The sequence below is a fragment of the Parambassis ranga genome, chromosome 1 (genome assembly GCF_900634625.1).
Source record: "Parambassis ranga chromosome 1, fParRan2.1, whole genome shotgun sequence".
In the NCBI taxonomy this organism is placed as follows: Eukaryota; Metazoa; Chordata; class Actinopteri; family Ambassidae; genus Parambassis; species Parambassis ranga.
The window spans coordinates 13382833-13399747 of record NC_041022.1 but is presented as its reverse complement, the minus strand read 5'-3'; the positions used below and the strand labels follow the sequence as shown (position 1 = coordinate 13399747).

At 39.4% G+C, this 16915-nt stretch overlaps 2 protein-coding genes across 4 annotated transcripts; one reads left to right on the top strand and one right to left on the bottom strand.

Annotated features, from left to right (window-relative positions):
- Positions 1–445: 445 nt before the first annotated feature.
- suz12b (SUZ12 polycomb repressive complex 2 subunit b) lies at positions 446–9695 on the bottom strand. Of its 3 annotated transcripts, none has more exons than XM_028400645.1 (17): positions 9393–9695; positions 8994–9138; positions 8417–8463; positions 8263–8327; positions 8079–8147; positions 7901–7950; positions 7608–7693; positions 7291–7522; positions 7068–7173; positions 6868–6973; positions 6622–6799; positions 5442–5530; positions 5015–5158; positions 4014–4171; positions 3522–3720; positions 2736–2869; positions 446–2197 (listed from the first exon to the last, which is right to left on the bottom strand). In XM_028400645.1, the coding sequence occupies exons 1-17, from the start codon at positions 9405–9407 to the stop codon at positions 1885–1887; spliced, it is 2136 nt and encodes a 711-aa protein (XP_028256446.1). In that variant the 5' UTR covers positions 9408–9695; the 3' UTR covers positions 446–1884. The 3 variants fall into 3 exon arrangements, with proteins under 3 accessions (XP_028256446.1, XP_028256465.1, XP_028256456.1); XM_028400664.1 differs by having other exon boundaries at positions 2790–2869; XM_028400655.1 differs by having other exon boundaries at positions 5442–5527.
- A 725-nt stretch (positions 9696–10420) lies between these two features.
- Positions 10421–16452, top strand: utp6 (UTP6 small subunit processome component). The gene is made up of 19 exons (XM_028400677.1): positions 10421–10668; positions 10754–10838; positions 10927–10968; positions 11053–11145; positions 11273–11320; positions 11407–11470; positions 11563–11681; positions 11862–11939; positions 12053–12134; positions 12295–12376; positions 12468–12646; positions 12772–12851; positions 12932–13009; positions 13151–13327; positions 14649–14729; positions 14993–15102; positions 15267–15333; positions 15460–15532; positions 15942–16452. Exons 1-19 carry the CDS (start codon positions 10577–10579, stop codon positions 16094–16096), a joined length of 1785 nt encoding a protein of 594 aa, XP_028256478.1. The 5' UTR covers positions 10421–10576; the 3' UTR covers positions 16097–16452.
- The last annotated feature ends 463 nt before the right edge of the window (positions 16453–16915 follow it).

Genomic DNA, 16915 nt, shown 5'->3' with positions numbered 1-16915 from the left:
CCTTAAATAATCTTCAAAAACAGTTACCAAACTGCAGGTTCCACTGGAGGATTTCATGTCAAGGTCACAACAGCATTAAATATTTTTTTTAACATGACATATAAAATGTTGGATTATTACATTGGATAACTATCTCAGTTTGTCCAGCAGAGCATGCTCCAGCTCCATTATTATCCAATGATGCACAGAGAATGAGCATCTTACTCTGTAGCTGGTAAAAGAACTGGGGAAAGAGGTTTTATAAACCTGTCGTCTTCTGCTTTCTATCCTATCTGAGGCAGCTTGATTGTCAGTATGTTTATCACATACAATTATCAACATATGGATAATGTAATGTTTTTGCTTAGGGCTCGACTTTTTCTAATTTATGACCACAATTATGTGAAGTTTTATAAACAGGCTAATTAGCAGATGACATAAAACAAAAAGTAATGACTGTCTAAAATAAGGTCAAATGTATTTTATTTATTTAAATATAAAAATCCCCTTAGCCAGAATGTAGACTTCACAATTTAACAGGGTATTTTGACAATAATGGTGAATATGACTCCGTTATCCAGATGAATACAGAAACTCTCCATGAAGAGCAGAGGCAGGAAAAATATTGTTAATTTCTTTGTCAACAAGGGAAATCTGATGCAATAATGAAATAGTGATCACAAATGTATGTGCACACTACAAAACTACAGTTTAAAAAAATGTTATTGAATGAAAATGAAAAAAAAAAAAACTAAACTAAAAAATATACAGACTATACCATGATACTATCCCCCTTTGGAATACCTGCACCTCACAGAACAGACAATGGATTTGGACCTGAAAACCAACCATCCAATAGACAGTATATTGCTTTGAGAGAAGATCTGGGGCACAGATATCAATCTGATGTGATTACATGTATACACATTTCTGTCAGCTACTGACATTCATAACATGTTTAAAAAAACAAAACACGATTTACAGAAGTGAGAAGAAACTGCAGGAAGTCATTTTATAATGCTGTGCACTCTACACAGAAGGTAATGTGCTGCTGGTTCTTAAGAAATGAAATATCTAGAAAAGGTGATTTTCTTTTTTTCAGGCTTTCCTTGACACATAATATCAGTGCAGGCCAAAAGGGGCACAAGGGGGGATAATGATGTAGCAGTTTTAGCCTGGACCTATATCTGAATTTAATCTTTTGTCCAGGATCCAAGCTTACAGTATAACACTACTGTCATGACAACCTACCAGCAAAACCCTCTACCCTTTGTAGGGCCCTAACGCACACTTTGCAGGCTTCATACACTCTAGAAATTATTGTTTCTCAATAGTATGGCCCTTCATAATGTCATTCACCCACCAATGCTTCTCTACTCATGACAGAGGAAAAGTTGCTCTTAATATTTGGCGTTGCATCTTTTTTTCTCTCTCAAAACTTCAAGGTAAGCTTCCTAAATACAAACACCAAGTGCTAAAATAATCAGCTAAAAGGATACGTTTTTTTAACAAGGTTACCGAGTATGTGTACAAACAAGATGTTACTGGTAGTTTTTAACTGTAGTTTTGATACAGTTGTCTGTTACAATGACATACCAGTCGTGCCACATCGTTAAACTCACTTTGATCACTCTCTCATTCAATGACAGGTACTTCAGTGGTTCCTACAAAATGTGTATCAAGTAGGTTCAACTCCTGGTTCATGGAGATGCGTGATTCACTTTTATATTGTTCATATTTGGTTCAGTTCTCAAGTTCCAAAAACTTGTTTACCTTGTATACTGGTCTGTGGCTGGCCAGTTCTCCAACCTACCTAAGCACCAAAGAGCTGGTAATGTCCATTGATGAAGAAAAAAAAATAAAAAATAAAATAAACAATTATTGTTCACTCCATCCAGGCTGACATCAGTCCGTTAGCGCACTTTTTGTCCTCTTGCCTTGCTTTGCCCCAGCGGAGGTAATGGCATTACCGTTGCAGGTTCCTGCTGATACCAGAGTCTGGTCCTGCTGCTCCTCGTCCATGTCTGGCAGCTCTTCCTGGATCTGTCGCAGTCGGGCCATTGCACGGTCGATGGTGGTTGTGCTCACCAGGTTGAAGTCGTGCATGCTGACAAGATGCAAGAGGAAGTTGCGGCAGAGGTTGCGGCGAATGATGTGAGCGCCTCGGTTCTCCACAAAAAGCATGATAGCCTGATTCATCTGGTTGTCTGCTATAAAGCTGCAGAGGAAAGAAAATAAAGGCTTAGATTCTGCCATTTCTATTGACAGGTGGTCTTAGAGGGGCTCAGAGGTCATGTAGATCTGCAATATAGCATTTGTATATATATATATATATATATATATATATATATATCTTTCTTTAAAACTAGTCAGTTTCTGTAGATGGCTACAATCAACAAACAAATACAGGAATGCGAATGGTGTAAATTCTGCACCAGAATTATTGTTGAATTGGATTTCTTAATACTGTAATGCAGCAATTTTAACAAGACAAACAGGATCGTTTCAGTTATGAAAAATTGCCATTTTCAAATAAAAGCCTTCTTTGGTTGCTATTAAAAGAAACAGGGCATGCTTCAGAATATGTCTAGAAAAGAGATACACTACTGCAGTAACTCTTCATTATGGGTATAAGCACCTGAATATTCCATAAGAAAGGTTGCATTAGCAACAAAATTCAAATACAAGTGATAATATCTCTAGATAGCATTATTTTCTAAACATCTGTAACTGTTTACAATGCAAACAGTGCTTACGTGGCTGCCTTAATGAATGTGCATTGCTTTCCACTGCCGACACTGTCAACGTACCCATTCTTCATGACATGCAGGTTCCACAGCTTCATCACCTCTTTTTCTCCTTCATTAACATCTGTGAACTCATCCAGTTGCTTCAAGCAAAAGACAAAAAATACAAATTATGAGACAAAGGGAGGAACAGAGTTCCTGTACTTATAAGGCATTTTCTGTAAAACCTGACAGTAATACTAACAGACCCTTATCATGCAGCACAGTGTGTGAGCGGAATCAGGAAATCGATACTGAAGTGATAAAAACGTTGTATAATGGTGTAAGAGAGTGCGGTGAGGTGAAGTGTTCATCGTTGGCAAGAGATTCTGCTGTGAGCAAATAAAAGTTATTTATGGGGCCAACCCAAGATTTTACTCCACGTTGCCATGACGATCAGACACTGAAATCTTTATTCCAAAGCTATTTTTTTTCATCTTCCGTTTCCTTTAGTTGATTTTTGGTCAGCCTGAGGTAAAATAATTTTACGGGTGTAAATTGTTGCCCTTCTAAATCTGTGATCATTGACAGCCAACTGCACAATACACTGAGAGGACAAGAATGAACCAAGCAGTGCATTAGAAAATAAGATTTACACTTTCTTGGGTGGTCACTGGGACAATCTGATCAATTAAGACTGCTGCTTCTTTTTACAGTTTACTAGAAGCAAAACTTCCCCTTTCTTTGAGTGCCTCTCTTTAAGAGACATGAATTAATTCAACAGTGAGATGTAATAATAACTCAATGATAACTCACGGTGGCCGTCTTCTCTCTAAGCCACTCTGGATCCCTCTCGTCCTCACTGTCTATATCCATCTCCTGGGGCCGCAGGGGCATGCAGCTGTCACTGTGGAAGTAGAGGCGGTTGTGACCGCTGACATAAGTCCTCTGCTGCTCCAACTCTCCATCCTCAGACTCCAGGAACTCTGACAGACTCGGTTTGGTCCTCTTGGGCCTAGTGAATACAGGTGAGAAAAACAACAAAGCCTGGATATAAATTAGGTTGGCTGGAATTTTGTTTATGGACAGAGACTCTGGGAAGACAACAATCACTCCCCCTCTCTTATAAAACATACAAATTACACCTTTTCAAGTGTTGATATCTTCTAAAATCAATTTTAATCCATTTCACTGCTCATGAAGTTTACTAAAGTTATTTCAACTGATTAAGCATTATTATTCAACATTACAGCAGGTTAATAAAAAGTTAAAACATGTTTATTTCAATGTTTGAACAGACACAGTTACCTGCAAACCAGTATGTGAGTGACAGCTGTTCTTTTCACTGGGCCATTGCGGCTGAAAGCAAAGCCTGGCTGGCTGTGGATGTCCTGAGGGTTGCCAACGTAAGAGCCATCATAGCATTCATTGATGGACACGTCTATTCTTGCTCCTTTTGGGTGAGGCTGAAGATGATGAGAAATAAAAAGATCAAAGAAAAAATGCAAAAGAGATTGCAATTAAGATGAGAGCTTGGTACTTGTTCTGTTTAAAAAGCGATACTATAATCAGGATTAAATGACTAGTTTGTTTTTATGGTTTAACAGGTAAATTTGGGCCCAGCCTTTGAATGTTAAATATTTAACACATTTTCAAGTAGCTCTTAGAGGATAGAAACCTTCCAGGTACTTTGTTCCTATAATACATGAGCTCAAACTGTTTCTCCACAGCAACAAATCTCATCTCTCAGATGTTTTCTTGTTACATGATTTTCTTTTTAAAAACAAAACAGAGAACTAGGCCCTGCTGGGTGTATTATATATCTGCACCCATGAGTTTTCTCTTCTTTTCTACTGCTGCAGTTTGCTGTATTTCAGAACCCTTCCACGGTACGCAGCATCTACCTCCTGTGTCTCCCTTCTGAGACTCCCTCGTCTTTCCTCTGCAGCTTGAAAATCTCAGGTTTATTTATTTTAACTGCAGCATATTATCCCTTTTACTACAGTTGGCAACTGGAGCTCACTTGGCAGCTGCACCGTTTGCTTCTTAGAAATGTGCATTCCTGCATCAGAGCCATCATTCAAGTCATTTTTACTGAAACCTCACAGAAAAAGGTAGCAAATCCGCATCAGAAGCACCAGTACTGTCTCTGTAATTGCATCTCAAACTTCCAACTCCACAAATTGCCTGTTGGACACTGACACTGATCGGTTTTGGTGATCATAATGTGAATTTCCATGCCTACAACCTTTACAGACCAGAGCTTCATAGTTACACTTAGCTCAAACAAAGCGACATCAGTCCCTTACCACATAGTTGAAGATGAAGCGGGAGTGGGAGAGTTTGAGGTGTTTGAGCAGGCTGTAGAGTTTGCTGCAGTTCAGAGTACACCAAGGACAGTGGAGATCATCTCTCGCCTCTGTCTGCTGCCGCGTGTTATTATTGTACAGGAACTGAGCCAGAACAGACCACAGAGTTATTATACAGTAAAGCAGAGATGGTCAACCTAAAGCAAATATAAACAGATGATTGTAACACTGCTTCATAACATTAGAGTTACTGTCACGTTTGGTACACAACATTTATAATTATGAACTTTTTACTGAAATATTAACAAGCAAGCTCTAAAAACATGTCAGTAATACTAAACAAAACATTTGTCTTTTCTGCAACCTCACCAAAGGTTCTTATCAGTGTCCCAGGCCCCTTTGTATTCCTTACTGTTGTGTGGTGTACCTGATAAAATATACGTAGCTTCTGTCGCGGCTCACATGGGACCTGCTCTTTCCTCGTTTGAATGTCTGTGCTGACTGACTCTTTCACTGCTGACAGACAGATGGAGAAGTTAATTCTTGGAGAATTGACAGATTCTGTGCATTGAAGTACATTCACTGTGTATTTAAGAAAAGTAGAAATTGCATCATTTAGCATAAAAATATAACGTATAAGCACACATATGCCTCTTAATGAAGCCCCTTTCAGACATGGAAAATGTAACATTCAGCTTTGCATTAAAACACACTGTAGATCTCCATTCAAATCTGATAAGACCCTTACAGACAACAGCATACAGCGGTTTCATGTTCATTTACTGTAGGAAAAACATAGGTGGGTAAATGATAGCTCAGTTCTATCGAGTGTCCCAGTATATGGGATGGGTATATCATTGATACACTTAAAACAGCTACTCTTACAGAAAACAAGTGGCTTTTGGTACCAAAGAGGACCTCCATCTACTTATAGATGATGAAGCTAAACACCTACAGTAGCATTCTTATTCTCACAAAGCTGTGTCACATAATAATTTCCTGAAAAAAACCCACTAAAAGCTAGGGAAACACAATCAAATCACAATATATAATAAGACCCACACGTTCTGGCTGGTTTGTACATCCTGTATGCTGTTCAGTTAGTAGCAGAATGAACAATCATCGAGGGGAAACATAAAAATTCAAGAAAAATGCCATTATGATTGATAAAGAAAGATGAATCATTCAAACATGACAGCAGCATGCACATTTATGAAATGAAGTCCATGCCTGAAAGGGTTCTCAACACTTATGACTAACAGAGTGTCTTTTGCCAGACTGAGCTACAAATAGATCATACCACACTGATATCAGTGTGCCAGTATTCCAAAACAATGATCCAAACAGTGAATCAGTTCATTAAATCTTTCTTTAAACGTTGCAGTCTTCTCATGAATCAAGTGTGTCCCATTCCCATACTTTCTTATCTGTGGATGTTTTCTGCCTTAAGCAGCTCTTTAATGTAAATCAGATTGAAATATATTCCAAGGTGTATAATAAAGAATTTTGACCAAAAACACAAAACACTGGCTGGCACAGTAACAAACAAAAGAAATACTTCTACACAAGACATTAAACAAGTTAACCAGCTTTGTTTTTGAACCTACTCATGAGGGCAGCTCTGTGGTGGCTGGTCCTGGTCTCCATTGGGCTGGAACTGTCCGAGTTGCGTGTAGAAAGGGGTTTGGCCACAGGGGCGGTGGACTTTCCACTGGCATCATCTGTCCAGCGCAACGTGAACTGCAGTGTGGGTCCCTGAGAAAATGTCTCGAATGGTGGCAGTCTCTGTGGAGCCATAAACAAAGTTTAGCTTGACACAACAAGATGTGACAAACAATTTGGGGACAGCTTACCTTCCCATCAAGAATGGTTTCCCATGTAGCTCGCTTCTTGCTCACAGGGCTGTCCTCCATCCCTTGCATCGATACCTCATATTCCCCATCCAGTAGCTGTAGTCTCCTGCAGAACACCAAACAGAGCTCGTGTTTGACAGGTAAGTCAAAAATTTACCAGAACAGATAAATATTTAACAATCTTTATCGCAAAACCTCACCTATTCTTATCAAAGACAGTCATCTGTGCAACATAGGTCTCTGTAGTCTCTCCCTCCTCTCTGTGGGATGAGCTTCTTTTCTTTCTACTAGGAGTATCTGTTACCTCTTTGAACACAAAAACAACAACAGAGTCATGTTTCATATCTAGCCATAGCCCCTTTCAGTTACATTTAGCATCCCTTCTTTGGATGATGAACACCCCAGAAAATGGTATCTTCTTACCAATGTTCTCGTTGGCCTCTCCATTAACCAGACCACTGGTATCCCTTCTCCCTGTGCGTGACACCCTGAAGAGGAGCGAATAGGACTTCACCATGTGGCTGTTGCTGGGCTCAAACTCATTGCTGGAGACCAGTAAGGAAGGGAAGGAGCCAGGCTTGGTTTGGTTACTGTCAGGATTCAAAGGCACCTGCTTTTTACCTGTAGGCACTTGCTTTATTGGACAACTGACATCCTGAAAAAAGAGGTGAAAATAAATATTATTAGGAAGGAGCATCAAATCAATTTGGAGTCTGTGGCTTAAAAATAATTTACTGTACCTTGCGTTTTTTATGGCAGACTTTTACCAGTAGCACCTCTAAGGACACAGAATTTTGTTCATTTTCTGAATTCTGAGATGGCTTTTCTGTTTGACAACACAAAGAGGACATGTTGATTAACACATACAGCAATCTCATTCATTACATACATTACATTCATTATAATGTTTAGCATTATAATGTACACTACAGTAGGTTGGTTAATGTCATATCAGCATAACATAGTTAGATCATGGCATTAAACAAAAACAATGCAGCCAGCAGTTTTCCTTCAAAAGGCATAGAAATCTTACCATCCTTATGGAAGAACCCAGTGAAGGTTAACTGTAGATGTGAAGACAAGCTAAAGGGCCAAATGAAGAAAGCACATTTGAAACTGGGTGATAGACAAAATATTTTTTTTTATTCTTTAGCATTTAATCCTAAAAATCACCAAGAATTCAATTCATAAATCTCATAGAGCTCTTTTACCTCAGAGAATCCTGCTCTCCCTTCATCTTCTCCACAGTCTGCAACATATCGTCCACCTTGAAAGCTTTCCTGGAACAAAGATAAAATAAATGTGTACATTTTTAGGCATGAGTCATGTTTGTTGCTGGTGCAACAGAAGGAATCCTGTTCAAATATCACAACAAAAAACATTTAGAAGACATACCTTTTGGCATTTGATCGAGCATTTCTGTGAGACATGAAGGTGAGCGTCCTGTGCAAAAATATAGGCTAAAGAGAGAAAAAAATATATTTGTAAATTTGAGGGAGTAATTTAGGTCCAGATAAATGATTCAAAAATTCTCTGAAACTTCACTCACTGCAATCAAATTCCTTGTGCGGAGAAATCTGTAAATCTGGGTTGGTTCTAGAAACAAAATAAAGCTTTTTTTAGACGATCCTTATCATGATATTATCTCAGTGTTTTGGTTAAAATAAAGACCCTTTAAAATCCCAAGTAAAACACAAGTCTAGGTTTTTCCACAGGGCAGAGGTGTGCTGAATGACAGCGGGCAGTGGCAATGACAATCAAAATGAATCAATATTATTGCCAACACATGATCAAAAAAAAAAAAGGGTTGTTGATTGGTGGTGGCAAATAGATCTGAACATCCACCACCCAAAGAAATAATACATATAACAGCCATGAGTTCCTTAATGATTACAAGCTGATAAATACAGCCATCATAATACAATTTTCAAAGAAATCAATAAATAAATCAGTCAATCTGGGGATCTATATCAAGTTCCACTTATACTAACGGTCAGCCAGCCAAAACCAGACTAAAATTAAGTTACAGTTAAGTTTAGTAGGTGTTTATTAAAAGCTGAGAAATCCTCTTGTATTACCAAAAGATAACATGTGGAATATAAAGTAAACGAGGACCGAAATCTTACTTTCAAAGGCCTGCAGGAACAACTCATGGTCGGCCTGAATCTGCTCCATTTTCGGCTTCTTTACAGAGTTCATCATTGCTGATGAGGCAGGGTACACAGCGCCGTTAGCTTTGCAACTCGCCCCACTCATAATATGACCTGAGTTCTGAGAAAGGGACAGTAGCACATGTTAAAATATAAACGAATACAGAGTAAGTGGGACAAATACTACAAGTTAGCTTAGCCAATAGGCAAATACTCGCGTTAGCAGTAAAGCTAGTTAGCTCGGATAGAAGCACAATGCTAACCCTTACCTTGCTTGATATCTGAGCCCTCAAACTATACGCTGTGTTCGCTAAACTACAAATAAGCCTGAAAAGAACATGTGGCAAATGCTGAGAGTATTAAAAAGGAACTCACCCTGGCTGATGGCATTAATATGTTATCCTCGCTGCCTCTAGCACAAGCCTGGCAGACTCAACAGCAGAAACCCATGAAGAGGAGGCGACGAGACGCTGGCTAGTTAGCTAGCCTGTGCTAGCATAGTGCTCTTGAAAACAAGTACCTGACGCTTCCCCACTTCCACCTGTCACAACAATCGTTTGATATCAGAGCTGCGCTGAATATTTTGGATCAAATTAATGATTATCTATCTGTAGTATAAAGTCGATAAGATTTCCTTCAATTTGTACTGAACAACAGAGCACTAGTCAGTTGACAGCCAATGGGAGACGGACTGAGATAATCCAGCGCTGTGATTGGATGGTAACCTCCGGAGATGACATGCAACCCGCTCTTGCTTTCTGCGATTTTGCGGGAAATCGAGTTTATCAGGATTCACATCAAGACGCTCCAGCTGCCAGTTCATTCTCATTCACAAAAGACTTCACCGTTTACAGCACAACTCCTCCTACATTATATGAATTTAATCAATCTCGCTATACATAGTTTGATCGATTTTACTTACCTGTTTTGCCATGACCTAATAACCCACAGAAAGAACTTATCATGTATTTCAGAGTAACCCTTTGATATGTATTTAGTAATTTTTTTAATGATATGTGTTATTGTTGGGACTTTAGAAATAGTAAAGACCTGTATCACTAATTCAATTTTAGTGCCATTTTTATTTTGCTGTCATATAATTACAAGCCATTTAAATTTTATGAAAACTTGACTTACATCAAACTAAAGTTACTTTGAAACGAAATAAGTTGAATCTATAACAAATGCAAATGTGTAGAACTATAATATATCATTTCGTAATTAACTGTATGATTCAGTACACAGACTGCTTCACAAAACGTAAAACGTTGTTCTGTATGTGTACTGTAATATTTCCGTTTTAAAACAACAGCGAGCACATTTGTTAACCCTATGGATTTAACGGTCTGAATTTAATTTTGTTCAAGTTTCCACACGGACCTATTTGCAGACGGAACCGGAAATTTCGCAAATCACAACTTCCACCCATGTGTACCGGAGGGAGGTAGCTGCACGTCGCCCATAGTCGCAATTATTCCAGTGTAAAGTAAAGAGAATTATACAGTTTAATACTACTAAACATCAGCCGAACCTGAACCGATAACGACTTCGTCGACAAGATGGCGGAGATCGTTCAGCAGCGGATAGAGGACAGAATCCCTGCGCTACAGCAGCTGGAGAGAGTGGGACTGTTCACCAAGAAAGAAGTCAAGTAAGACAACATCTGGAGCTTTTTATGCCCACTATCTAATCACGTGGTGTGGAATAACAATATTACTGTTTTAATTTGTTTTTAGATCCATGATTAAAAGAATGACAGCCCTGGAGTACAAGCTCCACAGGCTTATTGTAAAGAAGGAGGACTTTATTGCATACATTCAGGTAAAAACGATATTTAATATATTCAAACATAACAAGACCACTCCATCATATTCAGAGCACTTACTGCACAATCTTATTCAAATTGCAGTATGAAATTAACGTGTTAGAGCTGATTAAGAAGAGAAGAGCAGTAAGTATCCTGCGCTAAAATCATAATTTTGCCCTCTGGTGCTTACATATAATGTCTTATCATGTGACTACTTTTCATGTATAGCACATACACTACCAGTTCAAAAGAGAGGAGATCGAGTTCCCCATCATCCACAGAATAAACAGCATCTTTAGACGAGCTACAAACAAGTGGAAGGTAACGAATGCACTGCATTTCCAAAGCTACAGCTCATAAAATGTTAATAACTAAGGTTTTTGAATGTGATCACATGCTCAGTACAGAAGAGTAATGTGAGGATTTTGTATGTCTTCCTTTCCTCCAGGATGATGTGCAGCTATGGCTCTCCCATGTTGCCTTCTGTAAAAAATGGGTATGTAAAATTGTTCACATATTCACTTAGATAAGGTCAGGCTGCACCTTCTATATTTAATAATAATCATCATCTTCATAAATCAGGCCACCAAAGGCCAGATCAGCAAGGTGTTCTCATCCATGCTTGCTATCCACCCTGATAAACCAGGTACGAGACATACAGTCACCTGTGTATTTTCTGCTGACACCTTAGTGTGTTTAATTTGTTTAAGTTAAGACTTTTAATCTCCCTCTCTGTAGCTCTGTGGATCATGGCTGCCAAGAGTGAGCTAGAGGATAGAAATTCCTCTGAGAATGCCAGACACCTGTTTCTGAGGGCGCTACGTTTCCATCCAAACAACAAAAAGGTCTACCAGGAGGTAAGAATGCAATATACACAACACACACACAGCAGGATGTAGGATTTAGTGTTATCTAGCAGTGAGCTTGTCATCCTTCTAAATCACTACACACTGCTCCTTTAACTCGTGCAGAGATGACGACATAAATTCTGAGAAAAAGGTTCTTTAGTGTGACTGTCGAACATGTCCTTGCATTAGTACTTCCGTATGGAGCTGCTGCATTGTGAGAAACTGAGGAAGCAGAAGTCAGAGCTGGAGAAGGCTGAGCTGGACCTGGTGAGTGTGAAACAAATGAACAAATAAACAGGTCACAGATGTGTTTTAAATGTAAACAAACATGTGCGCAGGCTGTCACTTTGTATTGACTTAATCAATATCTGCTTTTCCAGGGTGAATATGAGTTTTCTCCAGAGATCCTGAGCGGTAAACTGGCTGAGATTGTGTATAGAGATTGTACAGAGAAAATCAAAGGTAAGCTTGTTTTTAAGTAGTAAAAAACCAAAGACAAAAAGATATATAACAACTTAAAATTGTACTCAGATAGTGGTATCAACAATAGTTATAGTTGATATTGGTAACCAAAACGTTATTACTGATTAATCTACTCATGTGCCACATTTTTGTCCCACAGAAGCGGAGTTTGTCATCTCCCTTTTGAACATAGCAGCAATCTTCGACTTCACTAAAGACCTCCAGGACTCCATCCTGCAAGAGTAAGGCTCAAACATATTTAATTATTTATTGTTTGACTCAATCATCCTTTGAATTCAAACAGACACGAAATTTGACTCCCTTTGATTCCAGCCTACAGACTAACTACACAGAGGACAGTGTGACGTGGGATTTCATTGCTAAGCGGGAGCTGGAAGCTCCGGGGGCAGGGGAGGAGCTCCAGAGTGCTAAAGGCCGAGCCTCGGATATCAACCGAAGAGAGGAGCGCTGCTGCCAGGTCTATGAGGAGGGAGTCAAGAACCTCAACACTGGTAGGAGCTATTAATAATTTGTAAAATGTCTCAACCTTGCAGGTGTCCCTCGGTTTTAGTAAACAGTCATGCCAGCTCTGTCAGTACGGGAAACCACAGGTGTGCTTGTGTGCTTTGGTTTCTAGAGCCCATGTGGACCTGCTATGTGGCCTTCTGCTTGGAAAGGCTGAAGAGGAAGACCAATGTCCAAGAGCTGAAGGAAAAAGTGAGTCCTTAAGTTTAGATGACCTTTTCTCAATGGAAAATGTGAAGTGGATCCTGACATGTTTAAAATGTCTGTCACAGAGGCAAGAGAGACTGCTGGGAGTGCTGCAGCGAGCCCATGACTCCTCACTGCTGAAGGAGAATTATTACAAGAACTGGGTAAGCTAAAGTCTATTAAACGGTTGACTGGAGTTAAAGTGTGGTTTCTGTGATTTCATTACATTTCATTAAAAATGTGACAGCCCTTTGTGGTGTTTTAATGTATGTAAAAGACCAACATGATGTTTTATATGTGACCAGCTGCAGGTCCTGCTCTCATCAGGAGATGCTGAGGGAGCAACCAGTGTTGCCATGACAGCCACACAGCGCTATAGCCAGTCGGTGTCAGTGTGGAGTTTGAGCCTGCAGACACTAATTCAGCTGAATGAAGACGTAGGCAGGCTGTTCCAGGATGCTCTTACACACGTTAATCCTAAGGTATACACACAAACACACACACTTCGACTGCACATAATTAGTTCCCAGTCATATCAGGTGTAATTATTTTCTTTGCTTACACTGAGCATTATCACATTGAGCACACTTGAGGTGTTACAGTCAGACACACACACACCAGCCACCAGCACTGCCACATAAGTGGGCCATCTCCTTGGCCCAATTACTCTCTCTTCCATCACATTAACTTTCTCAAATTGCTTCCTCTGCCTGTAAGTGAGGAGATATAAAAATCAGTTATGTGTACACTTAAGCAACCTTCAGGTATATGCAACACGGAAACACTAAAATTAGTCATTTGGGTCAGGGTCATTAAAGTCACAATGTGACCTTCTGAATCTTGCATTCCCTCAGATGTTTGTTAGTAGTTATAAGTGTGATGTGTGAGACACACGTCCCGCTCCAACAACTCCATGATCTTTATTTTTACAATGTTCCTCTCATCATTTCATGCTATCACAGTAAATGTACTATGAACATGCATGCCACAGTAGTGAACAGAGCAAGTGGTTAATGCTGTGGTTGGGGTTTCACAAGACTGTGGCTCTGAGTAGAAGCTGTATGAGGAGGATTACACTGCTCATTATGCAATGTCTGTTCTCTCAAGAAAAAAAACACACTCTCAAAGTGTTAAGAAAACAACCTATTGTTTCCATACTGCATGGCACAAAGGTGTAGATAAATTATTGAATGAAATGTGGACATTGTCTTAACTCTGGCTCAGCGTTGGCTGTATATTCATGTGCTTTCCAGAAATGGTGCTGTAAGAAAATCTTTAGCTGCAAGCAAAGAAAGGTGATTTGTTGCCCAGATTCTTGCCACAGCTCCTCGGTGATTAGTCATGTCTAAACTCTGCAGTTGGCCGTATAAGATTTGAAATGCACTCAAACACTGTTAATTAGCAGTAATCCAGGAGGCATACAGATATATATACTCTTGGGGTCAAAAGAAGTGGAGAATTAGTAAGAGTCGGGCAGAAAGAACTCTTCCAGGCTACTCGTTAGCTGTACTGTTGGCAACAAGGAGGAAATTAAGTCTTCCTCATTAGGTATGTGTAGTTCTGCTTTGGAGATGCACAACAACTTACAGCACTGGTGATGTAGTACATCCCATCAGAAAACGCAAACACTGGGAAACATACATGTACTGAAATCTGAAGAGAATTGAAATAATAAGGATGGAAAGAATCTATATTCTCTCTCTCTCTCACACACACACACACACACCTACCCTGCTCCTTACTGTATCCACTGCAGGTATAGGGGGTTATGGTTCTCTAGCTCGCATCTCTTTGTCTTGATAGGAGAGTCTTCCACTGTGGCAGCTGCAGGTCCAGTGGAGCATGACCAACCAGAGTCCAGAGGAGACGGAGACCATCTTTAAGGTAACCACCTGAATCCATCAGTTAATCTGAAACTTTACAGTGATATAGATGTTTCATCAGTAACATTTCACCATTTCTCTACTAAACTGTGGCAATATGTGTGACCTTAGGAAATGGACAGTAATATAATACAAACCTGAAGATGCATGTGTAGTTCTGGATAACACTTTCATATTTATAATAATCACTTAAAGGTGTATGCCTCTGTGTTGGCCTCTGATAGGAGAAAGCCTTGCAGACAGTTTGTTCTTGTTTATTCCCAGAGAGGTCTGCTGTCTACAGCCCCGGCTGTTGCCATGGAGATGAAAGAGAGCTATCTCGATTGGTCCTACTCCACTGGAGGCTACAAGAAAGCTAGAAAGACGTTTACAAGGTAAGAACAAATAACTTTGTCTGCTTGTGTTGTTCTTAATTTAAATACACAAAGGAATACTCAAGGACAAAAAACACCAAGCTACAGATGTTAAATTCATTCTGAGGGTTCTGAGGGTCTGGTAATCAAAGTGTACTTTTTAAACTTTTTTCTTTCTCCTACAGCTTACAGGAAAACCGTCCCTTGTCCAAGGCTTTTTTCACCACAATGATTCAAATTGAGAAGGAACAAGTACGACCATTTATCAGCTACTCTGAATAAATACCACTCGTCTCATATTCAGAAGAAATAAAGCTGGCAGACAGATTACCCGTTTTACCGACAAACCGAATTTAATAACAGTGTTCATTCTTCCAGGAGAGTCCAAAGATGAATCATCTGAGAGACTGCTATGAGAGGGCTCTGCAAGAGTTTGGCACCTCAGATGATGGTGAGTTCAAAGGCTTTCAGGAGCAAACAGGAGAAGTAGTTGTTGACAATAACAGGACACACTTCCAGGTTTCCAACTTGGAACAAAACAACTACAGCAGCAGAAACGGCAGGACTAACCATTTAAAAAACACAAGACTTCACTGGCAAAAACATTTTAACTTGAAAATAGGGGAGGTTGCTAGATTGCTTGTGTTTTTTTGTTTGGCTCGTGATCATAATGAATCAAAGTTTTAAATTCTAAAAAAGTAAATTTATTGTTCTCATTATATAGTCTGGTGGCTTTAAAGAGAGTGATATAAATACACTGAAGATGGATAAGCAGCTCATACACCTCCACTTTAAGCTATCCATCTTATTTAATGGGAACATTCTTTCATTTTAGCTTGACGTTTGTCTTTTTTCTAAAGATCTGTGGCTGCAGTACATCCAGGAGGAGCTGGGGCCACTTGGCCAGCCTGAGAACTGTGGAAAGATCCACTGGAGGGCCATGAAGTTTCTGGAGGGGGAAAGTGTGGAGAGATTCACTTCCAGATACACCCTCCTTCAGACTGGACACTTGTGAGTGACCCTGTAAGGTCCATGTAGTGGAAAATGAGGCCTGTTAAGTCCAGATGTCAGCTGAAGAAACAGCATGTGTTCCAGAGCGTGTTCCTAACCAGAGCCATGAATTGTTCCCAGTGTTGGAAGCTGAAGGTTGGACTAGCTGATTCCTCTTTGATGGTTCCACTCAAGTTATAATAAATATTTTTCTTGCAGTTGTAATTTACAACTACTTTCAGGTTCCTGTAGTTTCCCAGACGGTTTTGAAAATATTTGGCACTGGAAGGGCATCAAGTTCAAATGACTTTTTCACATATATTTGGTATTTTGAGAGACAGACTTTGATGCTGTTATATTGATATTAAAACACTTTCCTTATTGGATGTTCTCTGGTTCTGGTGACACGTCACCACGTACACACACACACACACACCTTAATGCAACCATGGTTCTGACTGACCCTTAAGTTTAAAGAATAACCTTTCTTTATCCTCTGAAACATACTTAGCATTTGAATGACTTTTCACATCACAAGTGTTTGTCAGTACAAAGGATCATCTTGAATCACATTTTATAGAATAACCTCTTAGAAACTAACCATAAATATGAAGCAGCAGCAGCACTATGTTACAGTACATCTTATCAAGGGCCATCAACATCAAAAACATACATCCAGTTAGTAAGGACACTTCAAAATGTTGCATTTTACATATAGTAGTGACTCTTACATTACAAGCTTTGAGATATTTGTGAAATGAGAATAAAACCATAGAAACATAATGAGATTTAAGGCAGAAGTTGTGGCAACTTTTGTTTTCTATACTGATCCCTTTAGGAAAAA

What these genes read in the sequence shown, in the direction of transcription:
- suz12b (XM_028400645.1), bottom strand. An exon ending in GGAGAGCAGGATTCTCTGAG is followed by an intron (nt 7,951 to 8,078) that starts GTAAAAGAGCTC and finishes TTGGCCCTTTAG; the next exon opens with CTTGTCTTCACATCTACAGT. An exon ending in ACATTCATTAAGGCAGCCAC is followed by an intron (nt 2,198 to 2,735) that starts GTAAGCACTGTT and finishes TTTCCTCTGCAG; the next exon opens with CTTTATAGCAGACAACCAGA.
- utp6 (XM_028400677.1), top strand. Translation starts at nt 10,577, where the DNA reads ATGGCGGAGATCGTTCAGCAGCGGATAGAGGACAGAATCCCTGCGCTA. An exon ending in TTCACCAAGAAAGAAGTCAA is followed by an intron (nt 10,669 to 10,753) that starts GTAAGACAACAT and finishes ATTTGTTTTTAG; the next exon opens with ATCCATGATTAAAAGAATGA. An exon ending in GAGCTACAAACAAGTGGAAG is followed by an intron (nt 11,146 to 11,272) that starts GTAACGAATGCA and finishes CCTTTCCTCCAG; the next exon opens with GATGATGTGCAGCTATGGCT.